Source organism: Schistosoma mansoni, chromosome 2 (assembly GCF_000237925.1).
Source record: "Schistosoma mansoni strain Puerto Rico chromosome 2, complete genome".
NCBI classification, from domain to species: Eukaryota; Metazoa; Platyhelminthes; class Trematoda; order Strigeidida; family Schistosomatidae; genus Schistosoma; species Schistosoma mansoni.
The window spans coordinates 31,000,573-31,017,655 of NC_031496.1; the positions used below are offsets into that span (position 1 = coordinate 31,000,573).

A 17,083-nucleotide genomic window follows, 5' to 3' on the forward strand; every position below is an offset into this window, starting at 1 on the left:
CATGCTCAACCCTCCTCCATTATCTAAGCTTAGGACCAGCAGCAACCTCAGAGAGGCTCTAGGCGGGGTTTTTCGCATAATTAGTTTTGTTTAATTCGGTGATGGTAATCTGAAACATGTATGGAACTGATTGTGCGAAATGATGACGTTGTTTCTGATTGCATTTAATGTCATTTTCATGAACATTCTGTTAATGAAAAAACTCAGTATATTCAACGTTCTGGTAATATACATTGAAATAAGTTACTCGGTTAAAATTTTGATTTGTTCCAGTCATAAATTCTTATTTGTTGTCTATTGGTAACACTGTGGTGTTTGCTACTTATGTCGACAGATATAAGTAGTATGTAATAACGATCAGAAGTGGAATGCCTGACAACAGACGGCTAAGATCGAATTGAAGAGAACGGGAATGTGAATAGAGAGTAATTACGAAAGCAATGAAGGAACAATGAAGTTTGAAACAACTGATGGAAGATTTGCAAATGAGACAGGTTTGGATCATTTATAAACAATAAACAGGCCATCAGAACTCAGTGGCCGAATGGATAACGCGATGGCGTTTGAAGCGAGGGTACTGGATTCGAGTCCCAGAGTGAACATCAACACTGAGATGCAGGTACATCCAGCTGACGAGTCCCAAATAGGACGAAACGCGCGTCCTGGATTCCACTGCTAGCCACTATCCATCTCTGCTTACCAATAAACAGCGTATTTTTTAGTTTAATGTAACAACACATTGAATAAGGTATGGTCCTGTAAAAATTCAGTTTGGTTTAAATAACATATTATATTTTGTTCAGTTTCAGTTCACATGAATTTAACACTTCACATTCAGTGATCCATAAAGTTTAAATGCATTTTCAGTAGTCATGTGACAAACTGTTTCAAAATCTATTCCTTTTATTTGTGCAATGTGTTCACAAACTTTGATAGCTTCATCTGGTTCAGTACGGCTCTGTAATTCAAAATGATGAACAATGCGAGATATATGATAAAAATATAAATTTTAACAGTTTAATTCACCTGCCGATCTAAGTCAGAACACCAGTGAGAACCTGAAAGCACCTGACTCTCAATTCGTCCTTGCATGGGACTCCTCAGGAGTGAGTATCCATGATACCCCGATCAACACTTAAACAAATGACCTTCGGTTTCACGCGCGAACGTTAATTAGTCAGATCACTAAATTGGCGTCCAACAGTGTTAATGTCTAACTTCAATCGATTCATTATCTTGCACAACTCTCCATCCATTGTCTGAGGTAGATAACTTTTTCCTACCCGATACGGATTGAAGTCCACTGATCATGACTTCTCACTAGAAGTCCAGAAAATCCATCTTGAAGCTATTCACTCGTGAGCAGATGATTATCATGAGAATGGGGATTTGTGGAGATAAATGAATGGTTGCGTAAGGTTATGGACCGATTGAAGCTAGACATTAACGCCGTTGGGTGCCAGTTGAATGGTCTAGCGACTAAGTGTTAGCATGTGAGATCGAAGGTTCTTAGTTAGAGTCTCCATGCGGAATCACACACTAGGAAGAAACGGGCGTCCAGTGCTTTGAGGTTTTCAATGGTGGTCTAACTTAAGTTGACTCATGAATTCAATTGTTCAAATTGCTACAATTTCCATAAATTCCCATTCAGATAACAAAACTATATATTTACTATCGCTCGGTTAATATTTTATTTATATTCGTGTATAATCGCTAAAATTATAGGCGATATTCGTCACTGAAAGACATCACTTGAAGCAAATAACACAATCACGGGGGGAGCACTAGTTAGTTACATTCCCCAAATAATACAGTACTTTACCTGAAATGACACTTGAGGATTATAAGTTTGATATCTCGAAACAGTTACACACTAACATGTTTCAGTTATACAGTGTCGTTTTTTTTGTTTTTCAATGAGATTTCAACTGGTTTCAGTCTGTGACAAACATCACCCACAAATTAATTTGTAGTTAACTTTTGGATGCTTCCATATAATTATGTTTGCGATAAAAATTTGTATGTTCATTTGAAATTACACCGTGATTTTAGCTCACTGTCACGCCGAGAAATGAAGACAGACATGAGAAGAACGAACAAAAGTTGGATAGAACTAGGAAGGAAGGCCCAGGACGGAGTGGGTTGGAGAATGCTGGTTGGCGGCCTATGCTCCATTGGGAGTAACAGGCGTAAGTAAGTAAGCAAATCAAGATAATTCATAATTCATGTATACATCAGTTTGACTGATCATCTTTAACAAGCAGTGACCAGTGGAGTTCAAAACCACGTCTGTTGTGAGATAGGAACTCACTGAAGACAATTGGTGAATGGTTGCTCAACTTCATGGATCAGTTGAAGTTAGACATTAACACTGTCGGGTCCCAGCTCAGTGGTCTATCGGTTAAGGGCTTCGGCTCGAGACTGGTAGGTCCTGGGTTCGAATCTCGCGAGAGCGGGTTCGCGGATGCGCACTGCTGAGGAGTCCCATAACAGGACGAAACGGTCGTCCAGTGTTTCCAGGTTTTCCATGGTGGTCTAGCTTCAATTGACTCACGCTTTCAACTATGATAAATACTAAATCTCCACAAAACCCCTTCTGATATAAATAATTGATTAGTGAAAATATTTATAACATTGTCGAATGTGTAAAGAATCTTCACTTGACTGACGATGACTAGTTTCTAACTAGAAATGTCTTAACATTCATAATTATCAAACATTCTAAGCAAAGATGGATAGTGACTAGCAGTGGAATCAAGGACGCGCTCCATTTCGTCCTATTTGGGACTCGTCACTTGGATATATCTGCATCTCAGACTTGGTGTTCAACCTGGGAGTCGAATCCAGAACAGTTCTCTTCAGATGCCATCACTTTATCCACATAGCTACTGAGTCATAATAGCCATTTGCTTGTGCTATGGAGAGAATTTTAACTTCATTTGTTATTCTTAACTTGAATTTTCTCACTGATGTTTAGGACTGCAATTGATCAGTCTCTTATTGGCATTTGTGCATACTTTGTGTACTGACTTGATATTGCCTTGATTCACAAATATTATGAACAAGGATGAACAGTGGCTAACAGTTGAATCCAGGACGCGCGTTTCGTCCTATTCAAGACTAAGTACCTACATCTCAGCTACATCCAGCTGACAAGTCCCAAATAAGACATAAAGAGCGTCCTGGATTTCACTATTAGCCATTATTCATCTTAGTAATCAAAGATAGCTTCGTATAACTCAGCTTTTGTAATTTGCTGAACAATAAAGAAACAAGCTCCTAATCTATTGCAATAAAATTTTAACGGATCTCATAGTGAAGAAAAAAAAACTCTTTTAAATGTAAATTCCAATAATAAAACATTCTCATACTGGAAAAAAGGAAAGCGTATTTCTTAAAACATAAAACCATCATCTACCTGTAGTGAAGATGAATTTAGTACTGGTCCATCAGTTTCAACTAGAATACGATCCAATGGTAAAGCTTTGACTAATTCTTGTTTCTATAAAATAAAAAGTGTACTTCTTTTTCAAGATGCTGATATATTACTCACTTGAGATGGTAATGTCGCTATAAAAAAGACTATTTATATAATTTATGAAAATACTTTGAGATTATCATGTTTAGCAACAAATATTAACATAGAAATAACTTGTCAGGGGGGGGGCGGAAACCTGGAAAACAAAGAAGGCCATCATCCAGAAGATACAGGTGTTTATCAACAGTTGTCTACGCAAAATACTTCGAATCCGTTGGTCAGACACTATCAACAACAACCTACTATGGGAGACAACAAATGAGATTCCATCAGCAGAAGAAGAAATCACGAAGAAGCGTTGGAAGTGGATAGGACACACATTGAGGAAATCACTTAACTGCGTCACAAGGCAAGCACTCACATGGAATTCTGAAGGCCAAAGGAGAAGAGGACGACCAAAGAGACAGACATGAGAAGAATGAATAAAAGTTGGAAAGAACTAGAAAGGAAGGTCGAGGACAGGGTGAGTTAGAGAATGCTAGCCAGCGGCCTATGCTCCATTGTGGGTAACAGGCGTAAGTAAGTAACTTGTCAGGATTTACGTTCTAGGCTGACATAGTGCAGTAAAATTAATCACTCGAGTTTATATTACATTATCGAGTACTAATACTTGGAACAGGAAAACTCTTCAGTTAGAACATCGTGAAGAAGTAGATGTAACTGATGGTATTGTAGTTAACAAGAACACGAGTAGAAACATCAGAATGTAGTTGGGTATAAAATTGAAGGATATCCCACTAAAATCTGAGAACCATGTAATAAATAGTTAATTTGTAAAATAACAATCCATCGTCCCAAACTTGACTGTTCCTTTTGCATATATCAGTCCATAGTCTTCGATTATTATCGTGCATGCATTCTCATACCAATCGCGTTTCGTTCTTGTTCTTTCCTCATCGATCTTCTACTGAAATACATTCTATGCCTGACCATCATTATATACTACTTATGTGGATATAAGTAACCTACACTACAGTATCTCTGCTGTACATCAGTTAGATATTGGATACTAAAACGACAACACTATTTCATTTTCCAATATTTGTTTAAATAAAGTTAATTATATTAACTATAATAACAAAGTGTTCGTATATACTGAGTTATATATCACATCCCATTTGCATATCATAGAAATTTATCAAAGTAAAAGTTTTCCCCTGATACCAGGGGGAAGCTTCATTTCCTATTAACAATCTAACTCTAGTCATATTCATTTAAATTTTAAACACCCTAAATATGGACAATATTAGTAATGAAATGTATGAATTATATCATTACTTTTGATTTATTATTATGTAACAAGGAACAAATTTAGTTTCATTGCATGTTATTGTTTTTGTAAAGAGAATGATAAGTTTCATGATTTATTTGAATGATTATATTCGGTTCCTTGGAAACCATTCAAGGAACTTATACGAGACAGAGTGCCTGTAGTTGTCACTTTGCATCTCAGAGATTGGATGCCTTGAGCATCAATAATTTGTTCAAATAAATCTAGAGAGTCGGTTCCGATTTGACATTTCTGAGTGTCTACAGTAATACCATGCTTTTGTAGTAGTTCGAAAAAAAGATCCAGGTGCTGGAGATGAGATTCTCTGTCCTAACATGCAATCAAGCATTTATCAACATATGCATGTATGAAACTGAAACGTCAAAAGATGTCATCGATGAATGGGCGGCTGTTTTGTCCTAGTATTGGGCATTGATCAATTCACGATCTAAATTAAAACTCAACAATCTGCACGATCATATTATACTGTAAAGAAATAAATATTTCACGTTTTAAACTAAATCATGGTTTTAAGGTTGATATGCTTGATGCTATTACGAGTTCACCTTACTCGGTAAACGGAACGAAGGTCAATGATACAGTGACATGATAAGCTATTCTAATCCGCTGTCCCCAACCCTTCTAACTAGATCAAGAAGTCTAGATGAGGCGTAGAGAATGTATTCTACAATCACCCACATAATACGAGGTCACTAACCACACACACCAAACTTATTTATAAAATGATAGAAATGCCATTGGGAGAGAGCCACAAAATAGGGTACTAAAAAAATCGGTCAACCAATGACAGTCAAGGAATTGAGAGTGGGAAATGTAAGCTGTAGGTCAACTAAGCGTTACTTGGCGCGAAAACATAAGATTGGAATTTTCGGAATAACATTACAAAATGAGGACCTTTTCCAAGTGAGTTTTGGGAATCTAACATCCTCAACAAAAGTAAACTAAAATAACTTTTATTCATCAAAACTTAGTGTCTGAGATATCAAGTTATTTAGACTAATTACATGTTAACTTGCACTATAGAATTCCATCAAAATATAAGTACAGATTGTTCGACTAATCAGTGTATTTTGAGTAAAGAGTTAGAATAAACACATATATTGAGTTTATAATCTCTAAGATGACATTGAAGGACAATTCCATTCAGTTTGAGTAGCTAAAATGATGTTCAAAAATTAATCAATAAATTTAGGAATACAATGCTTTGAGTGAATGGTCTGTATAATCTTAGAAAATGTGTATGTGTGGACGTTAAAACCCGTCTAAAAAAAAAAAACAGCAAGTAACTTAGAAAATGGATAGTGACTTAGTACACAGCGCATTTGTGAAATTAAAAACTTCTTGAGAACACAGTGAGTAGAAATTAAAATTTCTGATGTTTCATCACCTGATACAAATCACTTCCTCAAGGCATTTAAATAAATAAAGCTTTCAATAGTATAAAGAAAAGAAAGAATATCTAGTTCAATCATAGTCAAGATATATCTGATTATATCAAAGTCATGCCATTTTCAGTAAAGTTGATGAAATGATATTGATATAACTAAACCTATTTACAAATGGAGTCAACTAATTCTTTGACTTTATTTAACTATTTAATCTTGCGTTTCTATTATTCGGTAATTTATTTCCGCTGAAGAAGCATCTTACACGAAGTTACGAAACGTCAGAAATTCTAATTTCTACTAACTAGAATATTAAAAATGTATCATTAGTTTATTAATTTTATTGTATCCAATGCTGAATTAATTTAAAATTATCACATCCAAACTTGTTTGTTATACTTACTTCAAATCGTAGCCAAGAATCGTCTATATAGGCAGTCTAAACATCTGTATACCATTGTTTTTATGCAGTTCCCTGACTTAAACTCAACAAAATATGTACTATCTCTTCCGACACTACCGAGGAACGTTCTGACAATAGACACCACGAAATAAACTTATAAGATGCTATTTCTTGTCTATATAGATCCTAATAGATTTTTCCTTCATATAAGTATTTCATTCATTACATACCTCTTGTTTTCTTTGATAAATAATACAGTTCATCATACCGGTTTCAGTTCGCTTTTTATTATGTGGTTTTCACATCATTTGTCAATGAATAAATCTTAAGCATTCACCTACCCCCGAATGCCATGGTACAGCCGAGAGTGGGGAGAGTACGCTCTCCCTCTCCAAATGCTCACACAAGGCCACGCGTATATAGCCTCTGATGTGGAAGTCCTACTCACTGTCTTCTCGTGGCACCGGTGTTGTTTACAAAATTGAGATGACGAGAAGCGAATGTCCGGAGCTTTAACAGGGTTGGTGGATACGGAGGGTCCACCTAGGGGAGTTGGAAAACCCTCATTCCAAACCAATGGTGCACATGGGCTCCAGTATCCTGAGGGAACAAATGGCGTATGAATCAATTGTTGGTCACCGGCTACCATGGGACTGCATCTCCTTACGATGCTCCACTGCCTTGTGGATCAGACCTTTAGGTCGAAGGCTACGGGTGTGGTCCCCTATGAAAACCACCTGCTTCGGTTTGGGCACCTGGTCAGTATCACAGCCCTCACACAAATCAAATGAGATTTTTGTGGCGCATATGTATTCGTTGCCCCTTTGTACCAATATTTAAATAAATAATAAAGCATTCACCTCATTTCATAAATCAATTTCACTTAGAACTGTGACCAGTGTATGAGTGAAGTATCCCATAGATAAAATATTAATTCGTTAGTTTCTTGATTCGGTTCTAAAATAATTCATTAAAATGTTTCACATATGAAAATGAGTACACCGTCGGATGTCTATTTAGTTTTTTTCCTAAATATTACTTTTGTGAACATCAATACAAATGCTTAGAAACGTAGTGTTCATATTTTCAAGAATTAAAATCACCTTAGCCGTTTTCAAGGCGAATAAAATTTTTAAGTACTGTAGTGTCGGTCGCTACGTTAAGCCAACAAAGCTTATTCTAGCTTCCGAACAAGCTAATTTATCCACCCTACTTGAACCACATTTCGACCTTGTTAATTATTCGCTTGTCAACCTTGACTGTTTTTATATGATCACATGTGTGCGCATTTTTTATCTTACAACATGTCTGTAATTCATGAGTCAATGTAAGACAGATCACCATTGAAAACCGAGAAGCACTGGATGACCATTTCGTCCTAGTATGGGACTCCTCAAATGTGAGAATCTACGGTCCCCCATTCGGGACTATAATTGTAAATAACACATTAAATTCTGTCGTCAATAATTAACATATAGACAACTAAATAAAATGTAATAACATCTTTAGTTATCTTATTACCATCTCACTTAAACAAACATAAAGATATAAATGATTACTCGCGCAAATAAAAATTAAAGCTGGACCACTATGGAAAACCTGGAAGCACTGGACAGGCGTTTCGTCCTAGTATGGGACTCCTCGGCAATGCGCATTCACAACAGGCCTTAAGAGGTATTTCCTGAAGTTCTAGTGAAAAGCTGTGACCAGTGGATTTCAACCACGTCTGTTGTGAGATAGTAACTCTCTGAAGACAGTGGTGGACGGTTGCTCAATTTCATGGATTGGTTGAAGTTAGACATTAACACCGTTGGATGACATTTCAGTGGTGTAGATGATAAGCGCTCGCGCGCATGACTGATAGGTCCTGGGTTGAAATCTCGCGAGGTGGGATCGTGGATGCGCACTTCTGAGTCCCATACTGAGACGAAACGGCCTTCAGTGCTTCTAGGTTTTCCACGGTAGTCTAGCTTTAATTGACTCATGGATTCAACCATTAAAAATATTAGAATCTCTTCAAAACCCCCTTCTGAAAACAAAAACTACTCAAAGAAAGAATATACAAGCAAACAATACAAATAAACAACTAATAATAATTGAATACAAAATTATTTACCTGTTTACTTCTTGGTAAGCTAGATGGTATTGAAAAGTAATAACCTTCACTTAAACCAATCATTGCAGTAGAAGGTCGACCATCGAAAGCGTGTATTTGAGCTTTTGTAATACCTAAATTATAAAATGAATACACTTTTTTTTAAAATAATGCTTACACTAATTGTAGATTAATTGTTATATCTGAAGCATTTTGAATTCACTAGTAGCGAACGGAACAAAGACTTGTGACCAGAGACCGATAAGCTAGCTATTCTAGCGCGTCCCAGACCCAGCTAACTAGAGTAAGAAGTCTAAGTTAGAAGCGAGGAAAATATATTCCGTAGCAGCCAGGAGCACAGCAATCGTAAGGGGCAAAACTCAAACGTATATATACAGCGATAATTTGTCCTTGAGCAGCATTACAAAATAGCACACTCAAAGATACAACGGACCAATAGCATTTAAGATATTTTACAAGTGGGAAATTCGACTCGAAGGTGAAAATAGCGCTTTTGGCGCGAAAACAAAGAAATTCAAACTTTCAAAATAAAATTACAAAATTAGGCCATTTACTAAGTAAATTCTGGGGATTTAACATCCCCAACATTAACAATAAATGACAATAAAATTGGTAGAAAACAAAACGTTCTATTCTTTAAACTGTAATAATAACAAAGGTTTTTAAACAACAATGGACTGAACAACGGTTTAACACATTGATGAGTCCATCAATATATCTATTAATAATACAATAGTTTGTAATAATTGTCCTTAATATAATAGTTCTTTTTACAGTTGAATTCATGAATTGATCTAAGCTAGACTATCAATGAAAAGCTGAAAGTATTAAAAATGTGAATTCAGCTGTGAAAATACTATAATATCTACAAATTTCCATTCTCATAATAATCATCTGCTTACAAGTGACTGGCTTCAAGATGGATTTTCTGGAGTTCTAGTGAGAAGCCATGATCAGTGGAGTTCAATCCGTATCAGGTGTGAGACAATCATCCACCTTAGACAGTTGATGAAGAGTCATGCAAGATCATGGATCGATTGAAGTTAGACATTACTATTGTTGGATGCCAATCCGGTGGTCTGGCTAATAAACGTTCGGGCGTGAGAATGAAGGTCTTTAGTTTGAGTCTCGGTTGCGGGGTCGCCGACACACACTTTCAGAAGTCCCATACTTGGACGAGACAGGAGTTCAGCGCTTCCAGGTTTTCACTGGTGTTCTGGCTTAGATTGATTCATGAATTCAATTGCGAAAATACTACAATCCTTACAAATCCCCCATACTGTCAATAGTTTTTATTGAATAAAATACAGTGGTTTCTTTTTTTACATTATTTTCACTCGATATATTGAATTATCTTATTTAAGATTCTATTTTTTGATCTAAACGAAGATTATGTTAGAGTTAATACTGGAAGATCAAAGGCGGTGTGGTGTGGTCTACTTATATCCATATAAGTAGTATATGGTGTGGGTCAGACATAGAATGTATTTTGGCAGAAGACCGATGAGGAAAGAACTGAAATGAAACGCAAACGTCTGGAAAATGCATGAGCAATGGAATAAGAGAAGAAACAGTGAAGATTGAAACAATTGGTTGTTAATTTGCAAATTGACTGTTCATTGTTTGGTAATCAGAATTTATTGAGATAGTCTGTAATCTTTGCTTAAATACATTCGATTGTCCCCAACCGGTGTTTTGTTCACTACAGCGGGAGGGCTGAAAAACTAGTGAATTTTTTATATTAAGAATTAGTTATTGTGACAGGGAAAACCTTTTTCTAACGACTTTCTCCATATGTAGGAATTGTTTGACAACAGAACGGAATACAATCAGTATGGGTTGCCTGTTAATACTTTTAGATACATTGCCTGTATTCACTTTATATCCACTATCCGAAGGTGACTGGCAAATCGACTTGTGGAGATATTGCTTCAAAACGTGTTCAAACAATCAGATAGAAACCGTTCTATATGTTCTTCTTATATAATTGCTACCGCAGGTTTCATATAAATTTACGACTGTACTTGAAGGAGACATTGGAATAGTATTGATCTGAATTTGAGTAGTATAACGAACAACCTGAGCAGCAGAAAAGCTTCGTTTTAGTAATATCTTGATTCCTCTGTCGATTCCTTCTGGAATTCCATCTCTCGATTGAGTGGAAAACAGGTAATTGCAAACTCTTGGTTTATAGAAGTAATCGATATCAAATATTTTTGACCTGATTAGGATTAGACTTTTTCTTTCACAGTAACTGAGTGTCAATTAAACAATCTTCACTAGCTATCCAACCCCTCTCATTTAAAATCTTATAATAGATAACTCTTAAATAATGTTACTAATATTTATATGTTTATTTCCTTTTGTTCCTTACCATGTTGAATGATTATGCAATCATTTAATAGTCTTATAACTTTTATATTTGTCAGTTTTATCTTGATTATGATTACTAGTATCTGTAACACACGTTCTACTCTGTATTACCATTTTCAAACATATCAGTACGCTTGTTCATGAATTTTGTGTGCTATTCTCATTATGTTTTTAATTACATTTCAAACATTTATCTAGAATCGGAAGAGGTTTTGTGGATATTATAGTAATTTTAACACTTCAGATCATGAATCAATTGAAGCTATACCACCATCGAAAACCTGAAAGTACTGAACGGCCGTTTCATCCTATTGTGGGACTCCTCAGTAGTGCGCATCCACGACCCCGCCTTGCGAGGTTCGAACCCAGGACCTACCAGTCTTGCGCCAGAACACTTAACAGCTAAACCACTGAACCGGCCGGTATCCGACGGTGTTAATGTCTAACTTCAACCAATCCATGAAATCTGAGTGACCGTTCACCAATTGTCGTCAGTGAGTTGATATCTCTATGACAGACGTGGTTGAACTCCACTGGTCACTGCTTCCCACTAGATATCCAGGAAATAACTCTTGAATAAGTGTTTCATCGGAAGTCATTATATGTGAAAATTATATTTGAAATAATCTCAGCTATTGAACGTAAAATATTTCCAACGTTTCGTCCTTCAGATTTGTCTGGACTTCTTCAGGATAATGATGAAGATCAAAACTACCAAAGGAATATATATATATATATAGCGTTTAACAATCAAATCAAATCTATACTGTGCTAATCTAATCGTATTAACATACTGACTTTTGTAAATAGGATAACATGAGTCAATTAAATGAGAATCATGTGAACAGTTCACGATGTGAAAGTGAATGACTGAATGAATTGTGTGTGTGTGTGTATGCGTAAGATTGAGTTCTTAATAGTGGAGTTCTACCAAGTCTGTTTTAGAGATATCAACTCACTGAAGACAATTGGTGAACGGTTGCTCAAAATCGTGGACTAGTTGAAGTTAGACATTAACACCGTTGGATACCGGCCGGTGGTTAAGTGTTCAGGCGCGAGACTGGTAGGTCCTGGGTTTGAGTCTCGCGAGTGCGGGGTCGTGGATGCGCACTGCTGAGGAGTCCCAAAATAGGACGAAACGGCCATCCAGTGCTTCCAGGTTTTCGATGGTGGTCTAGCTTCAATTTACTCATGATTTCAACTATGAAAATATTAAATTCTCTACAAAACCCCTTCTTAATAGGTGATATTAAGTGTTAAATTTGTTTTTATATGAAGGAAAAAATAGTGAAAGTTCACGTTGAATGTTGAATTATTCAGTTATTCATATTAAATGAGAAACATCAAATACATAATTGTATTGCTAAATTAACCCACATTAATTTCAGTCCAAATAACGAAGTATCATTATTTCTTTAATGACCTTGTAGTGCAATACTTCGTTAATCTTTCAACTCGATAATCGTTATAATACAAATCTCAACGGTGCATGAAATCAGATGGTAAAGAGTAGCTGCAACTACAGTTTATTATCAAATAATGCAGTCCACAAAGCTACAATCACATGAGTAAGTATCAGCGAACAAGCGCGAGTAATTACATAGGCAAATTTATAATCAAATTGTATAAGGGAACAGCAAGACAAAGCAAAAGTTGATAATAGGATTTGAGTGCATACATATACGGGGAGGAGGATGAATCATCGAATGATATTTAAGCAATCAACGTTTTGGCTATAGTCTGTCATGTGCTCTAGTGATCATAATAATACAAAGAATATTCGAATTGTTATTATCCAAACGACAATGTCTGTGAAGTAAGTTAATAAAAGGGCTTAACCCAAATTAACCATAATCGAAATTGGGTATGGGATAGTTGATATACTTTGACTTTGATTATTACCCTGAAGAAGTTCAAACAAGTTTGCTGGACGAAAAATTGGAATTATTTTAAATTTCAATAGCTTAGATTATTCCAAATATAACTTTCAGATATCAGCAACAGTGTTTTATGGGAGAGAAAAAACCAGCTTACAGCTCAAGAGGAGATTAGGAAATGACGTTGGAAATGGATAGGACATACATTAAGGAAATCACCAATGTGCATCACGAGGCGATCCCTAACTTGGAATCCGGAAGGGAAGCGGAAAAGGGAAAGGCCAAAGAACCCATTACGCCGGGAAATAGAAGCAGATATGAAAAGAATGAATAACAACTGGAAAGGATTGCCCAGGACAGAGTTGGATGGAGAATGCTTATTTATTATTATTATTTAAACACATAAATATTGGTACAAGGAAGCACCAGAAATATATGCGCCGCAAAAATCTCATTCGATTTGTGTGAGGGCTGCGATATTGCCCAGGTGCCCAAACTGAAGCAGGCAGTTTTCTTAGGGGGCCATACCTGGAGCCATTGATCTAAATGTCTGATCCACAAGGCAGTGAGGGGATGCAGTCTGATGGTAGCCGGTGACCGAAGAATTGATTCATACGCCATTTGTTCCCTCAGGATACTGGAGTCCATATGCACCATTGGTTTGGAATCAGGGTTTTCCAACTCCCCTAGGTGGACCCTCCGTGTTCACCAACCCGGTAAAGCGCCGGACATTCGCTTCTCGTCCTGTCAACTTCGTAAACAACAGCAATGCCACGAGAAGGCAGTGAGTAGGGATTACCTGGCAGAGGCTATATACGCGTGGCCATGTGAGAGCGTTTGTAGAGGGAGAGCACACTCTCCCCACTCTCGGCCGTACCAAGGAATTCGAGGTCTGGTTGGTGGCCTATACTCCTCCACGAGGAGTAACAGGCGTAAGTAAGTAGTAATTTTCACACACAATGATAACTTCTCTATACTCGTTGCCCAATTTTCGTCAAACTATTCTTTCTAATATCGATGAATATTCGTATAAATTATTTTATTTTAAATGCTTTCACGTTCAGTGAATAAAAAATATGAGTTTGTTTAAACAATCTATATTTCATTATGGGAATTCTCTATTGTATGCAAACATACGGTATTCAGTGAAATGATTACTGCTTTCGGCTTTCATCTATCTATCTATCCACACATCTATCTATATATCTATTCACACTATCTACCTACCGATCTATCCATCTATCTACTATCTATCCATCTGTCTATCTACCTATCCATCTATCTATCTATCTATCTATCCAACTATATATCTACCTATCTATCTATCTATATTTTGAGAATGTATAAAACAAAAACTAATGAAGTTCTATCATTCAATACTTATATAAATTAAGTAGTATGTTATACATTATGAACAGATGGTTGAAAATCTTAATAATCTCATACTACTTAACAACGGTTTAAATTCGATGTTTATATTTTTTTTACAAATTTCTAGCAAAAATAATGATAATCATTAATTCAAAGAAAAAGTAAACAATCTATGAATGTTTCTATTCTATTTTAAGACATCAACAACTATACTACTTAAATAGGTACTATTACCAAGGTTCGAAGAAGAAATTGAGCATTGAGTGGATTATTATAAATAAATTAATATATTTGTAGTATCCCAATAAGTAGAAAAATTAGATTTTCTGATGTTTCTTGACTAAGTGTACAAGTTCAGGTCTGTTTTTTTTTGTGATTGATCACACATAATATTTTTGCTTCGTACCTTTGTCAATGTGTATTACAAGACAAGCCCTAACTTGGAATCCGCAAGGGAAGCGGAAAAAGAGGAAGGCCAAAGAACACATCCCGCCGGCAAATAGAAGCAGATATGAAAAGTACGAATGTTAACTGGAAAGAACCGGAAAGGATTGCCCAGGACAGAGTTGGATGAAGAATGCTGGTGAGCGGCCTATGCTCGACGAGGGATAACAGGCGTAAGTAAGTAAGTTCGTACCTTTGTACTATTTAAAATTGGATTAATTTTGATTTGGATGTTTATTCTCTGAAGAAGTGGCTTAAACTGAGTTACGAAACGTCAGATAATCTAATTCTTCTATTCATTGGGATAATAGAAATATATGATTTCTATTTATATACTACTTAAGATTCAATCGATATAACCACTTTTGTAGATACATATGTTAAAACAGAAACAATAGGATAGTACCCCTTTTTGATCATTTATTTTATTTAAATAAATATTCGTACAAACGGGCACCAGATATATATGCGCCACACAAATCTCATTCGATTTGTGTGAAAGCTGTAATACTGCCCAGGTGCCCAAACCGAAGCAGGTGGTTTTCTTAGGGGGCCACACCCGTAGCCTTCGACCTAAAGGTCTGATCCACAAGGCAGTGGAGCATCGTAAGGAGATGTAGTCCCATGATAGCCAGTGACCAACAATTGGTTCATTCGCCATTTGTCCCCTCAGGATATTGGAGTCAGCCCATGTGCACCATTGGTTTGGAATCAGAGTTTTCCAACTCCCCTAGGTGGACCCTCCGTATCCACCAACCCAGTTTGCGAGCAGGACATTCGCTTTTCGTCCTCTCAATTTCGTAAACAACAGTAATGTCACGAGAAGGCAGTGAGTAGGACTTCCCTATCAGAGGCTATATACGCGTGGTCATGTGATAGCATTTCGAGATGGAGAGTGGACTCTCCTCACTTTCGGCCGTAATACGGCATTATATAGATGATAAAATAAATAACTATGATGTTAATTCGAATTCTATAGGAAGCGATAATTTTATCAAGATTTCAAATACATGATTCTTTATGAAACTAAGATCCGCGATCTTTCTCGGTGTATTACAAACTGTCCGATAACGAGAGACGTATTCATTTCATTCATAAAGAGACATTTCATTTCTAGATCATTTTAATAGTTATCTGAGCTACTAAGAAACTTCCACTGCCTTTAAATTCTCGATATAAAAAGAATTTTTTGAGGGGGGTCTTACTGAATAGAAAATGATTTTATTATCAAACTTTGTTGTATTTCATTGCATTTTACCTCAAGTTATATGATAAACAAACCAAATGTACTGTCAAGAATATACATCAATAAACGACATATTAGGAACTAAAAAAAAATCTGAAATACCATAAAACTACGATGGTATCTTCAGCAGTCAGATAACGTGATTATGATATATATGAAGATATGCATAATTAACAACAATTTTATAATTGGTTACCATCTGAATGGCATATCACTACTGTCACAAACAACATTGATTCGACTAGATTGTTAAAAGATCTACGTTTTTACCGCGAGGACAAATTTATCTCTTGTCATGAGAAAACAAACACATAATACACGAAAAGTGAGGAAAATCCGCATGTTTTTAATGACGGTTATTTTTCCTTAAGTAAATGCTTTACCAGTGCTGGTGGTGGTGGTGGTGTCACTTTCATGTACTTAACCAGGATTGAAAAATCGATTAAAATTCTGAGTATAGGCCAACAGTCTCATTGCAACAATTCAGTTAACTCGTATCTCTTCTATGAAGTAAATTCTCTATTCAGTCTCCTTAAATAGTAACAATGAGCCCCAAGCAATACTGAACACTAGCAAATAAATTGCTTAATACCTCATCCACAAAAAAGATGAAACATCTATCAGTATGAAACTGTCATGTCCCGATAAGAATTATGAATGGTACCTTTTGAAAACTATTTATGAACCAATGTGATATGTATATTTCCTATCGTATAGTTGTTAACCAACTAAGCTATTTATAGTAAGCAGAGATGGATAGTGGCTAGCAGTGGAATCTAGGGCGCGCACAACTTTGTCCTATTTGGGACTCGTCAGCTGGATGTACCTGCATCTCAGAGTTGATGTTCACTCTGGGACTCGAACCCAGTACCCCCGCTTCAAACGCCATCACGTTATCCACTCGGCCACTGAGTCCTGATAGCCACTTGCTTGTGCGATGGGGTGAAGTTTAAATTCATTCAGTATTGTTTGTTTGAATCTTCCCATCGATGGTTTAGGACTGCAACTGGTCAGTCTGAAATTGACATATGTACATAAG

At 36.3% G+C, this 17,083-nt stretch overlaps 1 protein-coding gene across 1 annotated transcript in view; it reads right to left on the reverse strand.

Annotated features, from left to right (window-relative positions):
• Nucleotides 1-820: 820 nt before the first annotated feature.
• Smp_147810 (tatd dnase-related) overlaps nt 821-17,083 on the reverse strand; it is a gene marked incomplete at both ends in the record, with an annotated part of 23,387 nt that continues 7,124 nt past the window's right edge. The window contains 3 exons of the mRNA XM_018796359.1: nt 821-958; nt 3,419-3,502; nt 8,734-8,846. Coding sequence (XP_018650580.1) covers nt 821-958; nt 3,419-3,502; nt 8,734-8,846 — 335 coding nt within the window. The remainder of the gene's footprint in view (nt 959-3,418; nt 3,503-8,733; nt 8,847-17,083) is intronic.